Source organism: Oncorhynchus keta, unplaced genomic scaffold (assembly GCF_023373465.1).
Source record: "Oncorhynchus keta strain PuntledgeMale-10-30-2019 unplaced genomic scaffold, Oket_V2 Un_scaffold_21901_pilon_pilon, whole genome shotgun sequence".
NCBI classification, from domain to species: domain Eukaryota; kingdom Metazoa; phylum Chordata; class Actinopteri; order Salmoniformes; family Salmonidae; genus Oncorhynchus; species Oncorhynchus keta.
In genome coordinates this window covers 522555-549000 of record NW_026290866.1, presented here as the reverse complement: position 1 = coordinate 549000, position 26446 = coordinate 522555, and the positions used below count along the sequence as shown (strand labels likewise).

At 42.7% G+C, this 26446-nt stretch overlaps 1 protein-coding gene across 2 annotated transcripts in view; it reads left to right on the top strand.

The window, feature by feature from the left end:
• The window catches only part of cntn1b (contactin 1b), a 49889-nt gene extending 23731 nt beyond the window's left edge, over positions 1-26158 (top strand). For both annotated transcript variants that reach the window (XM_052515158.1, XM_052515159.1), the window contains exons 8-23: positions 2768-2867; positions 3128-3312; positions 13562-13686; positions 14757-14874; positions 15147-15297; positions 15588-15715; positions 15966-16138; positions 18049-18340; positions 18641-18790; positions 19451-19521; positions 19906-20158; positions 23413-23534; positions 23899-24088; positions 24183-24304; positions 24462-24618; positions 24887-26158. In XM_052515158.1, coding sequence (XP_052371118.1) covers positions 2768-2867; positions 3128-3312; positions 13562-13686; positions 14757-14874; positions 15147-15297; positions 15588-15715; positions 15966-16138; positions 18049-18340; positions 18641-18790; positions 19451-19521; positions 19906-20158; positions 23413-23534; positions 23899-24088; positions 24183-24304; positions 24462-24618; positions 24887-24969 — 2420 coding nt within the window. In that variant the 3' untranslated portion in view covers positions 24970-26158. The remainder of the gene's footprint in view (positions 1-2767; positions 2868-3127; positions 3313-13561; positions 13687-14756; positions 14875-15146; positions 15298-15587; positions 15716-15965; positions 16139-18048; positions 18341-18640; positions 18791-19450; positions 19522-19905; positions 20159-23412; positions 23535-23898; positions 24089-24182; positions 24305-24461; positions 24619-24886) is intronic.
• The last annotated feature ends 288 nt before the right edge of the window (positions 26159-26446 follow it).

Here is a 26446-nt window from a genome sequence, read left to right as displayed (position 1 = left end):
ATAGCTGTGTTACCTATATAGTACACTAGTTTATAGCTGTGTTACCTATATAGTACACTAGTTTATAGCTGTGTTACCTATATAGTACACTAGTTTATAGCTGTGTTACCTACAGTATATAGTACACTAGTTTATAGCTGTGTTACCTATATAGTAAACTAGTTTATAGCTGTGTTACCTGTATAGTACACTAGTTTATAGCTGTGTTACCTACAGTATATAGTACACTAGTTTATAGCTGTGTTACCTGTATAGTACACTAGTTTATAGCTGTGTTACCTACAGTATATAGTACACTAGTTTATAGCTGTGTTATCTACAGTATATAGTACACTAGTTTATTGCTGTGTTACCTGTATAGTGCACTAGTTTATAGCTGTGTTACCTATATAGTACACTAGTTTATAGCTGTGTTACCTACAGTATATAGTACACTAGTTTATAGCTGTGTTACCTATATAGTAAACTAGTTTATAGCTGTGTTACCTGTATAGTACACTAGTTTATAGCTGTGTTACCTACAGTATATAGTACACTAGTTTATAGCTGTGTTACCTGTATAGTACACTATTTTATAGCTGTGTTACCTACAGTATATAGTACACTAGTATATAGCTGTGTTACCTTTATAGTACACTAGTTTATAGCTATGTTAACCTACAGTATATAGTACACTAGTTTATAGCTGTGTTACCTACAGTATATAGTACACTAGCTTATAGCTGTGTTATCTACAGTATATAGTACACTAGTTTATTGCTGTGTTACCTGTATAGTGCACTAGTTTATAGCTGTGTTACCTATATAGTACACTAGTTTATAGCTATGTTACCTACAGTATATAGTACACTAGTTTATAGCTGTGTTACCTGTATAGTACACTAGTTTATAGCTGTGTTACCTACAGTATATAGTACACTAGTTTATAGCTGTGTTACCTACAGTATATAGTACACTAGTTTATAGCTGTGTTACCTATATAGTACACTAGTTTATAGCTGTGTTACCTACAGTATATAGTACACTAGTTTATAGCTGTGTTACCTACAGTATATAGTACACTAGTTTATAGCTGTGTTACCTACAGTATATAGTACACTAGTTTATAGCTGTGTTACCTACAGTATATAGTACACTAGTTTATAGCTGTGTTACCTACAGTATATAGTACACTAGTTTATAGCTGTGTTACCTACAGTATATAGTACACTAGTTTATAGCTGTGTTACCTACAGTATATAGTACACTAGTTTATTGCTGTGTTACCTGTATAGTACACTAGTTTATAGCTGTGTTACCTATATAGTACACTAGTTTATAGCTATGTTACCTACAGTATATAGTACACTAGTTTATAGCTGTGTTACCTGTATAGTACACTAGTTTATAGCTGTGTTACCTACAGTATATAGTACACTAGTTTATAGCTGTGTTACCTACAGTATATAGTACACTAGTTTATAGCTGTGTTACCTGTATAGTACACTAGTTTATAGCTGTGTTACCTACAGTATATAGTACACTAGCTTATAGCTGTGTTACCTACAGTATATAGTACACTAGTTTATTGCTGTGTTACCTGTATAGTACACTAGTTTATAGCTGTGTTACCTACAGTATATAGTACACTAGTTTATAGCTGTGTTACCTGTATAGTACACTAGTTTATAGCTGTGTTACCTACAGTATATAGTACACTAGTTTATAGCTGTGTTACCTGTATAGTACACTAGTTTATAGCTGTGTTACCTACAGTGTATAGTACACTAGTTTATAGCTGTGTTACCTACAGTATATAGTACACTAGTTTATAGCTGTGTTACCTGTATAGTACACTATTTTATAGCTGTGTTACCTACAGTATATAGTACACTAGATTATAGCTGTGTTACCTATATAGTACACTAGTTTATTGCTCTGTTACCTGTATAGTACACTAGTTTATAGCTGTGTTACCTATATAGTACACTAGTCTATAGCTGTGTTACCTACAGTATATAGTACACTAGTTTATAGCTGTGTTACCTATATAGTACACTAGTTTATAGCTGTGTTACCTACAGTATATAGTACACTAGTTTATAGCTGTGTTACCTACAGTATATAGTACACTAGTTTATAGCTGTGTTACCTACAGTATATAGTACACTAGTTTATAGCTGTGTTACCTACAGTATATAGTACACTAGTTTATAGCTGTGTTACCTGTATAGTACACTAGTCTATAGCTGTGTTACCTGTATAGTACACTAGCCTATAGCTGTGTTACCTGTATAGTACACTAGTTTATAGCTGTGTTACCTACAGTATATAGTACACTAGTTTATAGCTGTGTTACCTACAGTATATAGTACACTAGTTTATAGCTGTGTTACCTACAGTATATAGTACACTAGTTTATAGCTGTGTTACCTACAGTATATAGTACACTAGTTTATAGCTGTGTTACCTATATAGTGCGCTACTTTTGACCATTGTCTTTGCCTTGTCTTCAGCTCCGGGTAGATGTTACACCTAGGCCCAGATCTAGGATCAGCTTAAACCCTCCCCAAAATCTAAGATGTTTCTTTAGATGGAAAGACACAAAACTGACCTTAGATCAGTGTCTAGGTAGAGGTGCATCCTAGCCACAGATCTGGGATCATGTTACACTCTGCGAAATCTCTCCCTTAAAATTAGTCTGGAAAAAACCCACAAAAACTGACCATACATCAATGTCTTTTGGGCAACTCCATAGTGTTGACCTATGACCCTTTCATCCCCACAGCCCCAGAGAAGAGATACAAGGCCGACCTCGTAGTGAAGTTCCCTGACACCACAGCCATGCTCAACTACAACGTCACACTGGAGTGCTTCGCTCTGGGAAAGTGAGTCAGAATATGGAAATGACAGATATTTAGCTACTGATGAAACAAACACAAAGACTTTGGGGACTTGTGTTCACTTGTCACACTGTAACTAGAGAAGATGGCATCCATTTGCTTACACATATTTTGTGAAACAGTTATGTATGCCTTATAAAGGGCTTATGGAGGATTCATTAAGCCTTCATAAGACACGAGGCCTGCCATTTGAGACATAATCGTGCTTAGTTAGTTCCTTCTTCTCTTGTTGTCTTTGCGTCCAGTCCGGCCCCTCATATCGTCTGGAGGAAGATAGGTGCTACCGACCTGCCTGCCAGCGCTCAGGTCAGCATGTCTGGAGCGCTGCTCCACCTCTACAACGTCCAGTATGAAGACTCAGCAGGGTACGAGTGTGAGGCCATCAACCAGAAATGGCAGGACTGGCATCAGGCATGGCTCTATGTAGAGGGTAAGATACCAGACTCCATCTCTACAGTGTTACAATAAGAGAAGAGGGTAAGATACCAGACTCCATCTCTACAGTGTTACAATAAGAGAAGAGGGTAAGATACCAGACTCCATCTCTACAGTGTTACAATAAGAGAAGAGGGTAAGATACCAGACTCCATCTCTACAGTGTTACAATAAGAGAAGAGGGTAAGATACCAGACTCCATCTCTACAGTGTTACAATAAGAGAAGAGGGTAAGATACCAGACTCCATCTCTACAGTGTTACAATAAGAGAAGAGGGTAAGATACCAGACTCCATCTCTACAGTGTTACAATAAGAGAAGAGGGTAAGATACCAGACTCCATCTCTACAGTGTTACAATAAGAGAAGAGGGTAAGATACCAGACTCCATCTCTACAGTGTTACAATAAGAGAAGAGGGTAAGATACTCTCCATCTCTACAGTGTTACAATAAGAGAAGAGGGTAAGATACCAGACTCCATCTCTACAGTGTTACAATAAGAGAAGAGGGTAAGATACCAGACTCCATCTCTACAGTGTTACAATAAGAGAAGAGGGTAAGATACCAGACTCCATCTCTACAGTGTTACAATAAGAGAAGAGGGTAAGATACCTCCATCTCTACAGTGTTACAATAAGAGAAGAGGGTAAGATACCAGACTCCATCTCTACAGTGTTACAATAAGAGAAGAGGGTAAGATACCAGACTCCATCTCTACAGTGTTACAATAAGAGGGTAAGATACCAGACTCCATCTCTACAGTGTTACAATAAGAGAAGAGGGTAAGATACCAGACTCCATCTCTACAGTGTTACAATAAGAGAAGAGGGTAAGATACCAGACTCCATCTCTACAGTGTTACAATAAGAGAAGAGGGTAAGATACCAGACTCCATCTCTACAGTGTTACAATAAGAGAAGAGGGTAAGATACCAGACTCCATCTCTACAGTGTTACAATAAGAGAAGAGGGTAAGATACCAGACTCCATCTCTACAGTGTTACAATAAGAGAAGAGGGTAAGATACCAGACTCCATCTCTACAGTGTTACAATAAGAGAAGAGGGTAAGATACCAGACTCCATCTCTACAGTGTTACAATAAGAGAAGAGGGTAAGATACCAGACTCCATCTCTACAGTGTTACAATAAGAGAAGAGGGTAAGATACCAGACTCCATCTCTACAGTGTTACAATAAGAGAAGAGGGTAAGATACCAGACTCCATCTCTACAGTGTTACAATAAGAGAAGAGGGTAAGATACCAGACTCCATCTCTACAGTGTTACAATAAGAGAAGAGGGTAAGATACCAGACTCCATCTCTACAGTGTTACAGACTCCATCTCTACAGTGTTACAATAAGAGGGTAAGATACCAGACTCCATCTCTACAGTGTTACAATAAGAGAAGAGGGTAAGATACCAGACTCCATCTCTACAGTGTTACAATAAGAGAAGAGGGTAAGATACCAGACTCCATCTCTACAGTGTTACAATAAGAGAAGAGGGTAAGATACCAGACTCCATCTCTACAGTGTTACAATAAGAGAAGAGGGTAAGATACCAGACTCCATCTCTACAGTGTTACAATAAGAGAAGAGGGTAAGATACCAGACTCCATCTCTACAGTGTTACAATAAGAGAAGAGGGTAAGATACCAGACTCCATCTCTACAGTGTTACAATAAGAGAAGAGGGTAAGATACCAGACTCCATCTCTACAGTGTTACAATAAGAGAAGAGGGTAAGATACCAGACTCCATCTCTACAGTGTTACAATAAGAGAAGAGGGTAAGATACCAGACTCCATCTCTACAGTGTTACAATAAGAGAAGAGGGTAAGATACCAGACTCCATCTCTACAGTGTTACAATAAGAGAAGAGGGTAAGATACCAGACTCCATCTGTTACAGTGTTACAATAAGAGAAGAGGGTAAGATACCAGACTCCATCTCTACAGTGTTACAATAAGAGAAGAGGGTAAGATACCAGACTCCATCTCTACAGTGTTACAATAAGAGAAGAGGGTAAGATACCAGACTCCATCTCTACAGTGTTACAATAAGAGAAGAGGGTAAGATACCAGACTCCATCTCTACAGTGTTACAATAAGAGAAGAGGGTAAGATACCAGACTCCATCTCTACAGTGTTACAATAAGAGAAGAGGGTAAGATACCAGACTCCATCTCTACAGTGTTACAATAAGAGAAGAGGGTAAGATACCAGACTCCATCTCTACAGTGTTACAATAAGAGAAGAGGGTAAGATACCAGACTCCATCTCTACAGTGTTACAATAAGAGAAGAGGGTAAGATACCAGACTCCATCTCTACAGTGTTACAATAAGAGAAGAGGGTAAGATACCAGACTCCATCTCTACAGTGTTACAATAAGAGAAGAGGGTAAGATACCAGACTCCATCTCTACAGTGTTACAATAAGAGAAGAGGGTAAGATACCAGACTCCATCTCTACAGTGTTACAATAAGAGAAGAGGGTAAGATACCAGACTCCATCTCTACAGTGTTACAATAAGAGAAGAGGGTAAGATACCAGACTCCATCTCTACAGTGTTACAATAAGAGAAGAGGGTAAGATACCAGACTCCATCTCTACAGTGTTACAATAAGAGAAGAGGGTAAGATACCAGACTCCATCTCTACAGTGTTACAATAAGAGAAGAGGGTAAGATACCAGACTCCATCTCTACAGTGTTACAATAAGAGAAGAGGGTAAGATACCAGACTCCATCTCTACAGTGTTACAATAAGAGAAGAGGGTAAGATACCAGACTCCATCTCTACAGTGTTACAATAAGAGAAGAGGGTAAGATACCAGACTCCATCTCTACAGTGTTACAATAAGAGAAGAGGGTAAGATACCAGACTCCATCTCTACAGTGTTACAATAAGAGAAGAGGGTAAGATACCAGACTCCATCTCTACAGTGTTACAATAAGAGAAGAGGGTAAGATACCAGACTCCATCTCTACAGTGTTACAATAAGAGAAGAGGGTAAGATACCAGACTCCATCTCTACAGTGTTACAATAAGAGAAGAGGGTAAGATACCAGACTCCATCTCTACAGTGTTACAATAAGAGAAGAGGGTAAGATACCAGACTCCATCTCTACAGTGTTACAATAAGAGAAGAGGGTAAGATACCAGACTCCATCTCTACAGTGTTACAATAAGAGAAGAGGGTAAGATACCAGACTCCATCTCTACAGTGTTACAATAAGAGAAGAGGGTAAGATACCAGACTCCATCTCTACAGTGTTACAATAAGAGAAGAGGGTAAGATACCAGACTCCATCTCTACAGTGTTACAATAAGAGAAGAGGGTAAGATACCAGACTCCATCTCTACAGTGTTACAATAAGAGAAGAGGGTAAGATACCAGACTCCATCTCTACAGTGTTACAATAAGAGAAGAGGGTAAGATACCAGACTCCATCTCTACAGTGTTACAATAAGAGAAGAGGGTAAGATACCAGACTCCATCTCTACAGTGTTACAATAAGAGAAGAGGGTAAGATACCAGACTCCATCTCTACAGTGTTACAATAAGAGAAGAGGGTAAGATACCAGACTCCATCTCTACAGTGTTACAATAAGAGAAGAGGGTAAGATACCAGACTCCATCTCTACAGTGTTACAATAAGAGAAGAGGGTAAGATACCAGACTCCATCTCTACAGTGTTACAATAAGAGAAGAGGGTAAGATACCAGACTCCATCTCTACAGTGTTACAATAAGAGAAGAGGGTAAGATACCAGACTCCATCTCTACAGTGTTACAATAAGAGAAGAGGGTAAGATACCAGACTCCATCTCTACAGTGTTACAATAAGAGAAGAGGGTAAGATACCAGACTCCATCTCTACAGTGTTACAATAAGAGAAGAGGGTAAGATACAGACTCCATCTCTACAGTGTTACAATAAGAGAAGAGGGTAAGATACCAGACTCCATCTCTACAGTGTTACAATAAGAGAAGAGGGTAAGATACCAGACTCCATCTCTACAGTGTTACAATAAGAGAAGAGGGTAAGATACCAGACTCCATCTCTACAGTGTTACAATAAGAGAAGAGGGTAAGATACCAACTCCATCTCTACAGTGTTACAATAAGAGAAGAGGGTAAGATACCAGACTCCATCTCTACAGTGTTACAATAAGAGAAGAGGGTAAGATACCAGACTCCATCTCTACAGTGTTACAATAAGAGAAGAGGGTAAGATACCAGACTCCATCTCTACAGTGTTACAATAAGAGAAGAGGGTAAGATACCAGACTCCATCTCTACAGTGTTACAATAAGAGAAGAGGGTAAGATACCAGACTCCATCTCTACAGTGTTACAATAAGAGAAGAGGGTAAGATACCAGACTCCATCTCTACAGTGTTACAATAAGAGAAGAGGGTAAGATACCAGACTCCATCTCTACAGTGTTACAATAAGAGAAGAGGGTAAGATACCAGACTCCATCTCTACAGTGTTACAATAAGAGAAGAGGGTAAGATACCAGACTCCATCTCTACAGTGTTACAATAAGAGAAGAGGGTAAGATACCAGACTCCATCTCTACAGTGTTACAATAAGAGAAGAGGGTAAGATACCAGACTCCATCTCTACAGTGTTACAATAAGAGAAGAGGGTAAGATACCAGACTCCATCTCTACAGTGTTACAATAAGAGAAGAGGGTAAGATACCAGACTCCATCTCTACAGTGTTACAATAAGAGAAGAGGGTAAGATACCAGACTCCATCTCTACAGTGTTACAATAAGAGAAGAGGGTAAGATACCAGACTCCATCTCTACAGTGTTACAATAAGAGAAGAGGGTAAGATACCAGACTCCATCTCTACAGTGTTACAATAAGAGAAGAGGGTAAGATACCAGACTCCATCTCTACAGTGTTACAATAAGAGAAGAGGGTAAGATACCAGACTCCATCTCTACAGTGTTACAATAAGAGAAGAGGGTAAGATACCAGACTCCATCTCTACAGTGTTACAATAAGAGAAGAGGGTAAGATACCAGACTCCATCTCTACAGTGTTACAATAAGAGAAGAGGGTAAGATACCAGACTCCATCTCTACAGTGTTACAATAAGAGAAGAGGGTAAGATACCAGACTCCATCTCTACAGTGTTACAATAAGAGAGAACAATAAGAGGGGGTAAGATACCAGACTCCATCTCTACAGTGTTACAATAAGAGAAGAGGGTAAGATACCAGACTCCATCTCTACAGTGTTACAATAAGAGAAGAGGGTAAGATACCAGACTCCATCTCTACAGTGTTACAATAAGAGAAGAGGGTAAGATACCAGACTCCATCTCTACAGTGTTACAATAAGAGAAGAGGGTAAGATACCAGACTCCATCTCTACAGTGTTACAATAAGAGAAGAGGGTAAGATACCAGACTCCATCTCTACAGTGTTACAATAAGAGAAGAGGGTAAGATACCAGACTCCATCTCTACAGTGTTACAATAAGAGGGTAAGATACCAGACTCCATCCCTACAGTGTTACAATAATAGAAGAGGGTAAGATACCAGACTCCATCTCTACAGTGTTACAATAAGAGAAGAGGGTAAGATACCAGACTCCATCTCTACAGTGTTACAATAAGAGAAGAGGGTAAGATACCAGACTCCATCTCTACAGTGTTACAATAAGAGAAGAGGGTAAGATACCAGACTCCATCTCTACAGTGTTACAATAAGAGAAGAGGGTAAGATACCAGACTCCATCTCTACAGTGTTACAATAAGAGAAGAGGGTAAGATACCAGACTCCATCTCTACAGTGTTACAATAAGAGAAGAGGGTAAGATACCAGACTCCATCTCTACAGTGTTACAATAAGAGAAGAGGGTAAGATACCAGACTCCATCTCTACAGTGTTACAATAAGAGAAGAGGGTAAGATACCAGACTCCATCTCTACAGTGTTACAATAAGAGAAGAGGGTAAGATACCAGACTCCATCTCTACAGTGTTACAATAAGAGAAGAGGGTAAGATACCAGACTCCATCTCTACAGTGTTACAATAAGAGAAGAGGGTAAGATACCAGACTCCATCTCTACAGTGTTACAATAAGAGAAGAGGGTAAGATACCAGACTCCATCTCTACAGTGTTACAATAAGAGAAGAGGGTAAGATACCATCTCTCTACAGTGTTACAATAAGAGAAGAGGGTAAGATACCAGACTCCATCTCTACAGTGTTACAATAAGAGAAGAGGGTAAGATACCAGACTCCATCTCTACAGTGTTACAATAAGAGAAGAGGGTAAGATACCAGACTCCATCTCTACAGTGTTACAATAAGAGAAGAGGGTAAGATACCAGACTCCATCTCTACAGTGTTACAATAAGAGAAGAGGGTAAGATACCAGACTCCATCTCTACAGTGTTACAATAAGAGAAGAGGGTAAGATACCAGACTCCATCTCTACAGTGTTACAATAAGAGAAGAGGGTAAGATACCAGACTCCATCTCTACAGTGTTACAATAAGAGAAGAGGGTAAGATACCAGACTCCATCTCTACAGTGTTACAATAAGAGAAGAGGGTAAGATACCAGACTCCATCTCTACAGTGTTACAATAAGAGAAGAGGGTAAGATACCAGACTCCATCTCTACAGTGTTACAATAAGAGAAGAGGGTAAGATACCAGACTCCATCTCTACAGTGTTACAATAAGAGAAGAGGGTAAGATACCAGACTCCATCTCTACAGTGTTACAATAAGAGAAGAGGGTAAGATACCAGACTCCATCTCTACAGTGTTACAATAAGAGAAGAGGGTAAGATACCAGACTCCATCTCTACAGTGTTACAATAAGAGAAGAGGGTAAGATACCAGACTCCATCTCTACAGTGTTACAATAAGAGAAGAGGGTAAGATACCAGACTCCATCTCTACAGTGTTACAATAAGAGAAGAGGGTAAGATACCAGACTCCATCTCTACAGTGTTACAATAAGAGAAGAGGGTAAGATACCAGACTCCATCTCTACAGTGTTACAATAAGAGAAGAGGGTAAGATACCAGACTCCATCTCTACAGTGTTACAATAAGAGAAGAGGGTAAGATACCAGACTCCATCTCTACAGTGTTACAATAAGAGAAGAGGGTAAGATACCAGACTCCATCTCTACAGTGTTACAATAAGAGAAGAGGGTAAGATACCAGACTCCATCTCTACAGTGTTACAATAAGAGAAGAGGGTAAGATACCAGACTCCATCTCTACAGTGTTACAATAAGAGAAGAGGGTAAGATACCAGACTCCATCTCTACAGTGTTACAATAAGAGAAGAGGGTAAGATACCAGACTCCATCTCTACAGTGTTACAATAAGAGAAGAGGGTAAGATACCAGACTCCATCTCTACAGTGTTACAATAAGAGAAGAGGGTAAGATACCAGACTCCATCTCTACAGTGTTACAATAAGAGAAGAGGGTAAGATACCAGACTCCATCTCTACAGTGTTACAATAAGAGAAGAGGGTAAGATACCAGACTCCATCTCTACAGTGTTACAATAAGAGAAGAGGGTAAGATACCAGACTCCATCTCTACAGTGTTACAATAAGAGAAGAGGGTAAGATACCAGACTCCATCTCTACAGTGTTACAATAAGAGAAGAGGGTAAGATACCAGACTCCATCTCTACAGTGTTACAATAAGAGAAGAGGGTAAGATACCAGACTCCATCTCTACAGTGTTACAATAAGAGAAGAGGAAAGGGTAAGATACCAGACTCCATCTCTACAGTGTTACAATAAGAGAAGAGGGTAAGATACCAGACTCCATCTCTACAGTGTTACAATAAGAGAAGAGGGTAAGATACCAGACTCCATCTCTACAGTGTTACAATAAGAGAAGAGGGTAAGATACCAGACTCCATCTCTACAGTGTTACAATAAGAGAAGAGGGTAAGATACCAGACTCCATCTCTACAGTGTTACAATAAGAGAAGAGGGTAAGATACCAGACTCCATCTCTACAGTGTTACAATAAGAGAAGAGGGTAAGATACCAGACTCCATCTCTACAGTGTTACAATAAGAGAAGAGGGTAAGATACCAGACTCCATCTCTACAGTGTTACAATAAGAGAAGAGGGTAAGATACCAGACTCCATCTCTACAGTGTTACAATAAGAGAAGAGGGTAAGATACCAGACTCCATCTCTACAGTGTTACAATAAGAGAAGAGGGTAAGATACCAGACTCCATCTCTACAGTGTTACAATAAGAGAAGAGGGTAAGATACCAGACTCCATCTCTACAGTGTTACAATAAGAGAAGAGGGTAAGATACCAGACTCCATCTCTACAGTGTTACAATAAGAGAAGAGGGTAAGATACCAGACTCCATCTCTACAGTGTTACAATAAGAGAAGAGGGTAAGATACCAGACTCCATCTCTACAGTGTTACAATAAGAGAAGAGGGTAAGATACCAGACTCCATCTCTACAGTGTTACAATAAGAGAAGAGGGTAAGATACCAGACTCCATCTCTACAGTGTTACAATAAGAGAAGAGGGTAAGATACCAGACTCCATCTCTACAGTGTTACAATAAGAGAAGATACCAGACTCCATCTCTACAGGTTACAATAAGAGAAGAGGGTAAGATACCAGACTCCATCTCTACAGTGTTACAATAAGAGAAGAGGGTAAGATACCAGACTCCATCTCTACAGTGTTACAATAAGAGAAGAGGGTAAGATACCAGACTCCATCTCTACAGTGTTACAATAAGAGAAGAGGGTAAGATACCAGACTCCATCTCTACAGTGTTACAATAAGAGAAGAGGGTAAGATACCAGACTCCATCTCTCAGTACAGTGTTCCATCAATAAGAGAAGAGGGTAAGATACCAGACTCCATCTCTACAGTGTTACAATAAGAGAAGAGGGTAAGATACCAGACTCCATCTCTACAGTGTTACAATAAGAGAAGAGGGTAAGATACCAGACTCCATCTCTACAGTGTTACAATAAGAGAAGAGGGTAAGATACCAGAAGAGGGTCCATCTCTACAGTGTTACAATAAGAGAAGAGGGTAAGATACCAGACTCCATCTCTACAGTGTTACAATAAGAGAAGAGGGTAAGATACCAGACTCCATCTCTACAGTGTTACAATAAGAGAAGAGGGTAAGATACAGACTCCATCTCTACAGTGTTACAATAAGAGAAGAGGGTAAGATACCAGACTCCATCTCTACAGTGTTACAATAAGAGAAGAGGGTAAGATACAGACTCCATCTCTACAGTGTTACAATAAGAGAAGAGGGTAAGATAAGATCTCTACAGTGTTACAATAAGAAAGAGGGTAAGATACTCCATCTCTACAGTGTTACAATAAGAGAAGAGGGTAAGATACCAGACTCCATCTCTACAGTGTTACAATAAGAGAAGAGGGTAAGATACCAGACTCCATCTCTACAGTGTTACAATAAGAGAAGAGGGTAAGATACCAGACTCCATCTCTACAGTGTTACAATAAGAGAAGAGGGTAAGATACCAGACTCCATCTCTACAGTGTTACAATAAGAGAAGAGGGTAAGATACCAGACTCCATCTCTACAGTGTTACAATAAGAGAAGTGATACCAGACTCCATCTCTACAGTGTTACAATAAGAGAAGAGGGTAAGATACCAGACTCCATCTCTACAGTGTTACAATAAGAGAAGAGGGTAAGATACCAGACTCCATCTCTACAGTGTTACAATAAGAGAAGAGGGTAAGATACCAGACTCCATCTCTACAGTGTTACAATAAGAGAAGAGGGTAAGATACCAGACTCCATCTCTACAGTGTTACAATAAGAGAAGAGGGTAAGATACCAGACTCCATCTCTACAGTGTTACAATAAGAGAAGAGGGTAAGATACCAGACTCCATCTCTACAGTGTTACAATAAGAGAAGAGGGTAAGATACCAGACTCCATCTCTACAGTGTTACAATAAGAGAAGAGGGTAAGATACCAGACTCCATCTCTACAGTGTTACAATAAGAGAAGAGGGTAAGATACCAGACTCCATCTCTACAGTGTTACAATAACAGATCTGATATACAGTACGTAGCACTTGCTTCTAACACTTTGCATTACAATGTTAGTACCACTAACACTAATATGTGATTTACTGTAAACCAAAACATATACATGGTTTCATTGTAGTGTGTATGTGTTTCAACATTTTAAATTGTGTTTTGATTGACAGCTGCTCCTGAGTGGGCTGTGACCATCAACAACACCCAGAAGGACGTAGGGTCAGAACACACCATGTCCTGTGTAGCTAATGGGAAGCCTGGCCCATACATCCGATGGCTCAAGGATGGATACTCGGTAAAGATGCCTGTCCTCCCCCTGCTGGCTGTCATTCTTTAAAGGGCAACTTCACCGTCAAAATCAAAATTGGAAAGATGATCACAAACTCCTTAAAGGGATACATGTATCTACTTCCCCAGAGTCAGATGAACTCGAGGATACCATTTGTATGTCTCTGTGTCCAGTATGAAGGAAGTTAGAGATAGTTTTGAGGGCAAATGGTAACTAGCGTTAGCGCAATGATTGGATGTCTATGGGTCTTTGCTAGCATGCTTTTGTGGTAGGTGTTTTAATTAACACCAACCACAATTAATGTACATCTGTTGTGTAGATCCACTGTATAAGGATAGTGAAATAAGCTGGACTTGATCTCAATTCAATAGGAAAGATGGGCACCATCTTATCTAGTACTAATTCAATAGGAAAGATGGGCACCATCTTATCTAGTACTAATTCAATAGGAAAGATGGGCACCATCTTATCTAGTACTAATTCAATAGGAAAGATGGGCACCATCTTATCTAGTACTAATTCAATAGGAAAGATGGGCACCATCTTATCTAGTACTAATTCAATAGGAAAGATGGGCACCATCTTATCTAGTACTAATTCAATAGGAAAGATTGGCACCATCTTATCTAGTACTAATTCAATAGGAAAGATGGGCACCATCTTATCTAGTACTAATTTAATAGGAAACATGGGCACCATCTTATCTAGTACTAATTTAATAGGAAACATGGGCACCATCTTATCTAGTACTAATTTAATAGGAAACATGGGCACCATCTTATCTAGTACTAATTTAATAGGAAACATGGGCACCATCTTATCTAGTACTAATTTAATAGGAAACATGGGCACCATCTTATCTAGTACTAATTCAATAGGAAACATGGGCACCATCTTATCTAGTACTAATTCAATAGGAAAGATGGGCACCATCTTATCTAGTACTAATTCAATAGGAAAGATGGGCACCATCTTATCTAGTACTAATTTAATAGGAAACATGGGCACCATCTTATCTAGTACTAATTCAATAGGAAAGATGGGCACCATCTTATCTAGTACTAATTTTTTCCCAGTATGGTAAAGGTGAGCTGAAGTTCTCCAGTCTGACGTTTGAGGACTCTGGGATGTACCAGTGTATCGCTGAGAACTACTGGGGTATCATCTACGCCAGCGCTGAGCTACGTGTCATTGGTGAGTGTATAACACAAACTACCTATGATTGGTTAGTCTGTAACACAAACTACATGTGATTGGTTAGTCTGTGCCTGAACTGCACCTCATTGGTTCGTCTTTGAAAGCCAATATGTATCATTAAGGAGCAAACCCCCACCGTGTTTCTAGTTTTGATTCTGGGAATATAAAAAACGACAGTCATCAACTAAAGCAACTACACAGTTGTCAGTTATACACACAGTCCTCATTGATAGATAATTACATCCAGCCACTTCCCTACCCCATCCCAGCTTGTGCCCCGACGTTTGAGTTGAACCCAGTGAAGAAGTATCTTCTAGGAGCTAACAACGGCCGTGTGGTCATAGAGTGTAAGCCCAGAGCTGCCCCCAGACCCAGGTTCACCTGGACCAAGGGAAAAGAAGTGCTCTTCAACAACTCACGGTAAATAAGGATTTCTTTGTGGGAATTTGATTTCAACGTAAAGGCTTTACAAATACAAATGTTTGGTTGTTTGGTTGGTTGGTTGGTTGGTTTATTAATTGATCGGTTGGCTGGTTGATTGATTGGTTGGTTTATTGATTGATTGATTGATTGATTGATTGGTTGGTTGGTTGATTTATTGACATCTGAGTTTGTTATTCATCAGAGCAACTGTAGGAGAATCTTGTCAAACATTTGAAAGAAATCCAATAGTGTATGGTTGTGAATGTCGTGTTTCCTTCCCTCCATAGTATCTCCATCATGTTTGATGGGAGTCTGGAGATCCTGAATGCCACCAGGAATGATGAGGGGATGTACACCTGCTTAGCTCAGAATGACAGAGGGAAGGCCAACAGCACAGGGACTCTGACCATCACAGGTATCACTCTCCATCCAGCTTTACACAGCTGGCTAAAATGTGCCCTAATATTGATCTACCTTGAATGTTCATGTGTAGATATTGGGGACGTTGGGGACAGTCAACCATCTGTTGTCTCATTATTTGATCCCATTCTGATTCTGTATTGACACGAGTACTGTTCTTTAAAGCTGGGTCTGTGTACAGCCAGCATAATGTTGCACAGTGTGAGTCAACAGTCTTCTCTACTGTGTGTGTGTGTGTGACACAGAGGCGACACAGATCACAGTAGCCCCAGAGGACACTCAGGTGATGGTAGGAGAGGAGGTGCATCTGCAGTGCCAGGCCTCCTTTGACCCCAGTCTGGACATCACCTTCATCTGGTCTCTGGATTTCAGGGTCATCGACTTCTACCTAGAGTGGAAGCACTATGAACGCATCATGGTAGGAGGGATAGCACAAACCAGCAGGGTTGGGGTCAATTCCATATCAGTTCAGTATATTCAGGAAGTACACTGAAATTCACCTGTTTCTCAGGTGATGTACCAGTGTGTGAAGTGTGTGAACCTTGTCTCTCTGTCCATCCAGGATGGTGAGGACAGTGTGTGAACTCTCTGTCTCTCTGTCCATCCAGGATGGTGAGGACAGTGTTTAACCCTGTCTCTCTGTCCATCCAGGATGGTGAGGATAGTGTTTAACCCTGTCTCTCTGTCCATCCAGGATGGTGAGGATAGTGTGTGAAGTGTTTAACCCTGTCTCTCTGTCCATCCAGGATGGTGAGGACAGTGTTTAACCCTGTCTCTCTGTCCATCCAGGATGGTGAGGATAGTGTTTAACCCTGTCTCTCTGTCCATCCAGGATGGTGAGGACAGTGTGTGAACCCTGTCTCTCTGTCCATCCAGGATGGTGAGGACAGTGTTTAACCCTGTCTCTCTGTCCATCCAGGATGGTGAGGACCCTGTCTCTCTGTCCAGGATGGTGAGGAGTGTTTAACCCTGTCTCTCTGTCCATCCAGGATGGTGAGGATAGTGTGTGAAGTGTTTAACCCTGTCTCTCTGTTCATCCAGGATGGTGAGGACAGTGTGTGAACCCTGTCTCTCTGTCCATCCAGGATGGTGAGGATAGTGTTTAACCCTGTCTCTCTGTCCATCCAGGATGGTGAGGATAGTGTTTAACCCTGTCTCTCTGTCCATCCAGGATGGTGAGGATAGTGTTTAACCCTGTCTCTCTGTCCATCCAGGATGGTGAGGATAGTGTTTAACCCTGTCTCTCTGTCCATCCAGGATGGTGAGGACAGTGTGTGAAGTGTTTAACCCTGTCTCTCTGTCCATCCAGGATGGTGAGGACAGTGTGTGAACCCTGTCTCTCTGTCCATCCAGGATGGTGAGGACAGTGTGTGAAGTGTTTAACCCTGTCTCTCTGTCCATCCAGGATGGTGAGGATAGTGTTTAACCCTGTCTCTCTGTCCATCCAGGATGGTGAGGATAGTGTTTAACCCTGTCTCTCTGTCCATCCAGGATGGTGAGGATAGTGTTTAACCCTGTCTCTCTGTCCATCCAGGATGGTGAGGACAGTGTGTGAACCCTGTCCCTCTGTCCATCCAGGATCGTGAGGACAGTGTGTGAACCCTGTCCCTCTGTCCATCCAGGATCGTGAGGACAGTGTGTGAAGTGTTTAACCCTGTCTCTCTGTCCATCCAGGATCGTGAGGACAGTGTGTGAACCCTGTCTCTCTGTCCATCCAGGATGGTGAGGACAGTGTGTGAAGTGTTTAACCCTGTCTCTCTGTCCATCCAGGATGGTGAGGATAGTGTTTAACCCTGTCTCTCTGTCCATCCAGGATGGTGAGGATAGTGTTTAACCCTGTCTCTCTGTCCATCCAGGATGGTGAGGATAGTGTTTAACCCTGTCTCTCTGTCCATCCAGGATGGTGAGGACCCTGTCTCTCTGTCCATCCAGGATGGTGAGGATAGTGTTTAACCCTGTCTCTCTGTCCATCCAGGATGGTGAGGATAGTGTTTAACCCTGTCTCTCTGTCCATCCAGGATGGTGAGGATAGTGTTTAACCCTGTCTCTCTGTCCATCCAGGATGGTGAGGATAGTGTTTAACCCTGTCTCTCTGTCCATCCAGGATGGTGAGGATAGTGTTTAACCCTGTCTCTCTGTCCATCCAGGATGGTGAGGATAGTGTTTAACCCTGTCTCTCTGTCCATCCAGGATGGTGAGGATAGTGTTTAACCCTGTCTCTCTGTCCATCCAGGATGGTGAGGATAGTGTTTAACCCTGTCTCTCTGTCCATCCAGGATGGTGAGGACAGTGTGTGAAGTGTTTAACCCTGTCTCTCTGTCCATCCAGGATCGTGAGGACAGTGGAGAGCTGAAGATAATGAATGTCCAGTTGAGACACGAGGGACGCTACACCTGTACAGCCCAGACTGTCGTGGACAACGTCACCGCGTCAGCAGACCTCAAGGTCAAAGGCCTTCCTGCTCCTCCCGGTGGGGTGAGGGTTGAGGAGATCAGGGACACCTCGGTGAAGCTGGTGTGGAACCGAGGGGCCGACCATGGCAGCCTCATCCTTGGGTACACCATCCAGACCAGAGACGTCTACGCACTAACTGAAGTGGACTGGAGGGACGCATCCACCTGTAAGTACAGGAGTATACCACCAGAGGGCGGAACTACTCTACCGCTGACAGCAACAACATGAAAACAGTAGCCTTTAATGCTTAACATACTACTCTCGCTCTATCTCTCTCTCTCGCTGTCTCTCGTTCTCTTTATTTATATCTTGCGTGTCTCTCTCTCTCTCTCTCTCTCTCTCTCTCTCTCTCTCTCTCTCTCTCTCTCTCTCTTTATATCTCACGTGCCCCCTACCCCCCTCTCTCTCTCTCTCTCTCTCTCTCTCTCTCTCTCTCTCTCTCTCTCTCTCTCTCTCTCTCTCTCAGCCCCTACGGCCCTGGGTGGCATGTCAGTGATGGCTGATGTTGTGGACCTGTACCCCTGGATGGAGTATGAGTTCAGGGTTTATGCTACTAATGAGTTTGGAGACGGAGAGGCCAGCATCCCTTCAATGAAGATCAAAACCTGGGACGCAGGTAGGGACCAGCCTGGGGCACTAACATGTTGTTGTTGCAGGTAGGGACCAGCCTGGGGCACTAACATGTTGTTGTTGCAGGTAGGGACCAGCCTGGGGCACTAACATGTTGTTGTTGCAGGTAGGGACCAGCCTGGGGCACTAACATGGTAGGGGGACCAGCCTGGGGCACTAACATGTTGTTGTTGCAGGTAGAGACCAGCCTGGGGCACTAACATGTTGTTGTTGCAGGTAGAGACCAGCCTGGGGCACTAACATGTTGTTGTTGCAGGTAGAGACCAGCCTGGGGCACTAACATGTTGTTGTTGCAGGTAGGGACCAGCCTGGGGCACTAACATGTTGTTGTTGCAGGTAGGGACCAGCCTGGGGCACTAACATGTTGTTGTTGCAGGTAGGGACCAGCCTGGGGCACTAACATGTTGTTGTTGCAGGTAGAGACCAGCCTGGGGCACTAACATGTTGTTGTTGCAGGTAGGGACCAGCCTGGGGCACTAACATGTTGTTGTTGCAGGTAGGGACCAGCCTGGGGCACTAACATGTTGTTGTTGCAGGTAGGTACCAGCCTGGGGCACTAACATGTTGTTGTTGCAAAGAAATGTGTGTGTTTCTGTGTGAGTGTCTAATAACACCTGTTGGAAACACACTCCACTGTGTCTCTCAGTGCCTGTGGTGGCCCCGACCAACGTTGGAGGCTACGGGGGTAAAGATGGAGAGTTGATCATCACATGGACAGTAAGTGTCTGAGTTTCTCTCTTCCCTCTGACACATTTCAACCCTTCTAACCATGTTCTGACCCAGCGTTCTTCAGTCCTGGTTGTACAGAACTACACGGTCCGCACCTGATCCAATTAATCTATATTATTTTATTTGTTTTAGTACAGCTCTTGTTTTAGTTTCTGTTCTGATGTGCAATGTGCTTTTTTTTGTCTAAATACACCCACCTGTATTTTGCCATAATGTTTCATACAAAATCTATGGTATCTATTTAAAGTTACTAATGTGGTTTTTCTTTGAGCAGCTTTTAATCAAAATGTTGGTCAGTTTGTAATGTTGTGGGTCTTGATGATTAGGTAAATAACAAGGATGTGATCTTCCTCTGTCATCTTCCATCCATAGCCCGTACAGCCGCAGTACTTCTACGGTAAGAAGTTTGGCTACGTTGTGGCCTTCAAGCCTCATGATGATGTTGACTGGTGGTATGAGACCATATCAGACCCAGAGACACGACGCTACGTCCATCGAGACGCCTCTTTCAGGGTCAAGTCGAACGACTTCCAGGTCAGGGAGTTCCAGGTGAAGGTGAAGACGTTTAACTCCAAAGGAGATGGACCCTACAGCCTGTCGACCACTATCTACTACCCACGAGATGGTGAGGGTCGTACTAACCCTTAACCCCTAACCCCTAACCCCACGAGATGGTGAGGGTCATAGTAACCCCTAACCCCATGAGATGGTGGGGTCATACTAACCCCTAACCCCACGAGATGGTGAGGGTCATACTAACCCCTAACCCCATGAGATGGTGAGGGTCGTACTAACCCATAACCCCTAACCCCACGAGATGGTGAGGGTCGTACTAACCCCTAACCCCACGAGATGGTGAGGGTCATACAAACCCCTAACCCCTAACCCCGTGAGATGGTGAGGGTCGTACTAACCCCTAACCCCTAACCCCATGAGATGGTGAGGGTCGTACTAACCCCTAACCCCACGAGATGGTGAGGGTCACACCAACCCCTAACCCCACGAGATGGTGAGGGTCATACTAACCCCTAACCCCACGAGATGGTGAGGGTCATACTAACCGCTAACCCCACGAGATGGTGAGGGTCATACTAACCCCTAACCCCACGAGATGGTGAGGGTCATACTAACCCCTGACCCCACGAGATGGTGAGGGTCATACTAACCCCTAACCCCACGAGATGGCGAGGGTCATACTAACCCCACGAGATGGTGAGGGTCATACTAACCCCTAACCCCATGAGATGGTGAGGGTCATACTAACCCCTAGCCCCTAACCCCACAAGATGGTGAGGGTCATACTAACCCCACGAGATGGTGAGGGTCATACTAACCCCTAAACCCTAACCCCACGAGATGGTGAGGGTCATACTAACCCCTAACCCCACGAGATGGTGAGGGTCATACAAGCTGTATGACCACATCCCAGTACAACCCTAACCTCAACCACAACCCTAACCCTAACCTCAACCCTAACCTCAACCACAACCCTAACCCTAACCTCAACCCTAACCTCAACCACAACCCTAACCCTAACCTCAACCCTAACCCTAACCTCAACCCTAACCTCAACCACGACCCTAACCTCAACCCTAACCTCAACCCTAACCCTAACCTCAACCCTAACCCTAACCACAACCCTAACCCTAACCTCAACCCAAACCCTAACCCTAACCACAACCCTAACCCTAACCACAACCCTAACCCTAACCTCAACCCTAACCTCAACCCTAACCCTAACCTCAACCCTAACCCTAACCTCAACCCTAACCCTAACCTCAACCCTAACCCTAACCACAACCCTAACCCTAACCTAACCCTAACCACAACCCTAACCCTAACCACAACCCTAACCCTAACCCTAACAACCCTAACCCTAACCTCAACCCTAACCCTAACCACAACCCTAACCCTAACCTCAACCCTAACCCTAACCCTAACCCTAACCCTAACCCAAACCCTAACCACAACCCTAACCCTAACCTCAACCCTAACCCTAACCCTAACCCTAACCATAGCCTCAGCCCAAACCCTAACCCTCAGCCCTAACCCTAGCCCTAACCCTCAGCCCTAACCCTAGCCCTAACCCTCAGCCCTAACCCTAGCCCTAACCCTCAGCCCTAACCCTAGCCCTAACCCTCAGCCCTAACCCTAGCCCTAACCCTCAGCCCTAACCCTAGCCATGGTAAACATGTTCTTTAACCTCTTCTACATGATAGTGTCATGATGTTGCCCTCTGGGTACAGCGAGTACCATCCCCCTCTCTCTGTCTCCTACAACTAGGCTGCAGTGGTCAGAGAGGTCGTAAATTCCTGGAGGAGATTATCTCCTCATGGCCACAGTATAGAGACTGAGTTTTCATAGAGATTTCATAGAGAACAAAGGAATTTCTTCCACCTCACAGAACTTGAGGTCCGACAACATTTATGTTCCAGAGAAGGTATAAAATATTGGTGAAGAATCCAGCTACAAACTGGTCTGGTTTGTACAATTTGGTGAAGCTCATGGGAGACGGTGCGGCCACATTACCATAACGCTGTTTATATAATAGCCTCAGATATGAGGCTTACATCTAATTGTTGTATAAGATGAATTAGTGAGGATGATACTATTTGTAAAATTGTGTAATGTGATTTTGGACTGTTTAATGAAGGAAACTCCAATTCCCTTTTGAGTTTAACTAAATCAGAGGACCGCCCCTGAGCCCAGTTAGGGTCGGGCATCCTGGAACAGGCCCTTTTCTGCAACTCCCGAATAAAACCCCAACTTTGAGAATTTCTCAACAGACCATGTTTCTCTCCATTACGAGAGGACAAAGGTTGCAGACCAGCTTACCTCGATAACTAGAGGGCCAAGGTTTGAGACCAGCCTGCTGAATCTTTTAACCATCCCACGTGGTTAAACTCTTAGACTATCGATACCGACAGAATAAGAACAAGTCTTTGATATTAATTACTATTCTGCAGCTAGGAATTCGGTATCATTGAACGCGAAGAACGACAACTGCCGAAACATCCACTCTATAACGACATGAATGAATGCCACTCTGAACTATCCACTATAACCATGACAGAGAGAGAGACGGACAATTCTACAAAAGAAACAAACTTTTCAGCAGAGATCCTGACGACACACTGAGCGTAAATATATATATTGATTGCAATTATTCCCGAATGAGTGAGCGTTCATGTGCAAAGGATTAGCATTTCAATTGTTACAATTATCAACTGTGTGTTGTCTCATCTCAGTCGACCCCCACTTCCCCTTTTGTCTAACAAGCCGCCGTGCCGGTTTAGCCCACTAGGGAACATTCCTCTATCATTTCTTGTAACCATATTTACTTTGTTTATTTGTGTGTGCATTTCTGTGATTGTTTAGTTAGTTCATAAATAAATGATTTAAGACAATTGATGTATGGATGACTCATAGTAAAGACTGGGTTCGTGCAGATAACCAACAATTTACGACGTTTGGAATGAGACTAACGTGAGGTAAAATAAATAATTCATTAATCAAAAAAATATTCAAAAAGTTATATTAGAAAAATTATAACTTTGTAATCTGAATATTTTCCTTGGTGCCCCGACTTCCTAGTTAATTACAGTCACATGATTAATTAGTTAATTGCGTTATACTAATTACAGAGAATCTTTGATAAAAACTAAAAGTCTTCATTTAATGATAGTAAAGACATGACAATAGGCAGCCTTTACAAGTTTCTCTCAATCTGATCTACCCCCCTCTCTCTCTCTCTCTCTCTCTCTCTCTCTCTCTCTCTCTCTCTCTCTCTCTCTCTCTCTCTCTCTCTCTCTCTCCTCTCTCTCTCTCTCTCTCTCTCTCTCCCTCTCTCTCTCCCTCCCTCCCTCCCTCCCCCACTAGTCCCCTCTGAGTCTCCTACAGATGTATACTCCAGGCCTGTCTCGTCCCATGAAGCTCTGGTCTGGTGGATACCAGTCATGGACACTGGTACCGGCCTTCAGCAGTACATAGATGGATACCAGGTCTGTTGCTCTTTACATCTCCTGGATGTCTAGTGATGTCCATGATTTATGGGGAAGGACACATTTTCCTGCTCAGATTACGAATGATGGTCTGGTTAAGTGATCAGGAAAAACACATCTCACTGGGCACAGACGTCAGTTCAACATCTAGTTGATTCAACTGGTTTTTGCCCAGAGGGATGTCCCTTCTCATGAGACTATAACAAATAAAATACCTTGTGTTCAACTGTGGCTTCCTTGCCAGCCTGACGTGAAAGAAGAATTAGGTCTCTGTGTAAGGAACTGGTGAACATTTTGATTGGATCACCAGTTTTGGTTCAAATTGATTGACACCTGCTCTGACCAATCCCGGCGTTCTGACCAGGTGAAGTACTGGAGGAAGTATGACGATACAGAGCCGGGGGCCAATCGTATCTTTGTGCCCGCCTCCATGAACCAGACCAGGCTGGAGAACATGCTGCCAGACTCCCACTACCTCATCGAGGTCAGAGCCTACAACGGAGCCGGTGTCGGCCCTCCCAGCGAACACTGCGAGATGTTCACCAAGAGAGCACGTAAGACCAGATGCCAAAACCGCACTGGAATTCCATATACAGTACATGTCTATTGTAGGTGATCCCATTGAGATGAATATTCTATTCTTTGCAGCTCCAAGTGTGGCTCCCCAAATGTGGCGTTACATCAGCTACTCTGGCAAGTGGCTGTACGTGTGGTGGCACCACATCTCCTACGACTGGTTTGGCAATGAGTCCTTCCCACTATATTATAAGGTATTTAAAGGCATTTTACTTTGTTTCATTTGAATCTTGCAGCAACTGGTGTGATCCAGAGCCTGTGGAAATAAGTGTCCTCAGAAGACAAGAAATCCTCTCCTCTCCTCTCTCCTCTCCTCTCCTCTCCTCTCCTCTCCTCTCCTCTCCTCTCCAGGTGATGTTCAGGAAGACTGGCTACATCACAGGGCCGATCTACATGACGGGCTGGCACTTCATTGACTTCCCCATGCCCCAGGTAGGGGACTACGAGCTGGAGGTCAGAGGTCGCTATGAGGGTGGAGACGGCCCCATCAGGAAGATAAGGCTTCAGGGTAAGTAAGGCACAGATGGGTCTACTGGTTAGTATCTGGTTGGGGAATTGAAGGGCCGTGTCAATTTGTGGGTGAATCTCAAAAGTATTTTCCTCGATTCCTTGATTATTTGATTCCTCTCTCCTCACCTTCTTCTCAAAACGTCAGAGGGAAAGGAGGAGAGCATCGGAGGAGAAGATCTGAGGAGGAATATACTTTTGAGTGTGTTTGTTGTCCAGACAGTGTCTTACCCAGCATGCCTCTTACCGTGTCCCCTCCCCTCCTCCAGGTAAGGCGTCTTTCCTGAGACCCACTCTCAGTCTGGCCGCCATGCTACTGCTGGCCCTGTGCATCGTGGGATTGGGGATATAGAGACCCAGGACATGTCTGGGTGGACTGTGGGAGGTTTGACAGAAACAACTCTCACATCAACTTCCTACATCTCCTTAAGGACATCCAATCTTTCCTGAACCTCTTACTGTCTGTATGTCTTCCCACAACAAAACAGAGCACCGTGTCACCATACAGAATGACCTGCCTAGCTGTAGAATCTACGAATGTTACTCTACTGTAAGACATCCAAGAAATCCTTTCTGATTTATTTATTGAACAGGTACTGAAGGAATTGAACAGGTACAAAAGAGGAATAGATGTTTTTCAATATGCCTTATGATGAATCATATTGTACAATCTTCCCAACATATTCTAGAACGAAATGTATAAGACAATGATGGACTGTAATCAACACTACACTGTATGACGTTTGTAATGAGTGAACTGTAAAGGAATGATCAGAGTAAGATTGTATGTAGCTCAGACACCAACTACACAGCCTTTTCCTCCGTTCGACTCACCCAGCTGTTTGGATATTTAGTTTCCACACGTTTGCCATTTCAAGACGACACCAGATTAGAAGTAACGTGTGTTTATGTTTGATTGGTTCGTTGGAGAATCCTTTTAATTGTTCTGTATTGGTGCTGCTGTGAAAATAGATATTTAGTTTTGTTTCCTTTTCTGTTTATTTATCTCTTCAGATTCGTACACACACACACACACACACACACACACACACACACACACACACACACACACACACACACACGCACACACACGCACACGCACACACACACACGCACACACACACACACACACACACACACACACGCACACACACACACACACACACACACACACACGCACACACACACTCGGCTCATATGGATATCGCTATAACCAACTCTGCATAGATTGCTAGCTTTGAATGCTATTCTTTCTTACACTGTACTATACCACGTGGTTAATTAGCTTCGTATTCATAGTGAATTCTGTCTTCTAGATGCGCAAGCTAAAGCCATATCGCTTCGTCAATGCCCTGGTATTTAGGCTTGTCCAGATTTTTGCACTGACGATGGCAGAATGTTTTAACTGAATGGTAACAAGAAATCAGGGTTGAAGAATATTGATGTGCTGCTGTTTTATTTTATTATAGGATTTGTTTTCCCTTGTTATGTATACGAGGATCATGCTGTAAACTCATTAAATAGAATACACATGAATGCTCCAGGATTGTAAGTATCATGTGAGCGTCACTAAATCTTGAGGTTTATTTGAGGTTTATTTGTTGTATTACTTTCATGATGCCACCAGAGGGCAGCATTCCTTCATTTTACTTTATTTACAGGTTGCAGCCACTCATCTATGAAGACCGTCTGCCAATCAATGTGAAAGGTGCGTCAGTACCTCTCGAGTGGACCTTTAGCAGTCCTTATAGAGCAGTACCTGTGGAGTGGACCTTTATTAGTCCTTATAGAGCAGTACCTGTGGAGTGGACCTTTAGCAGTCCTTATAG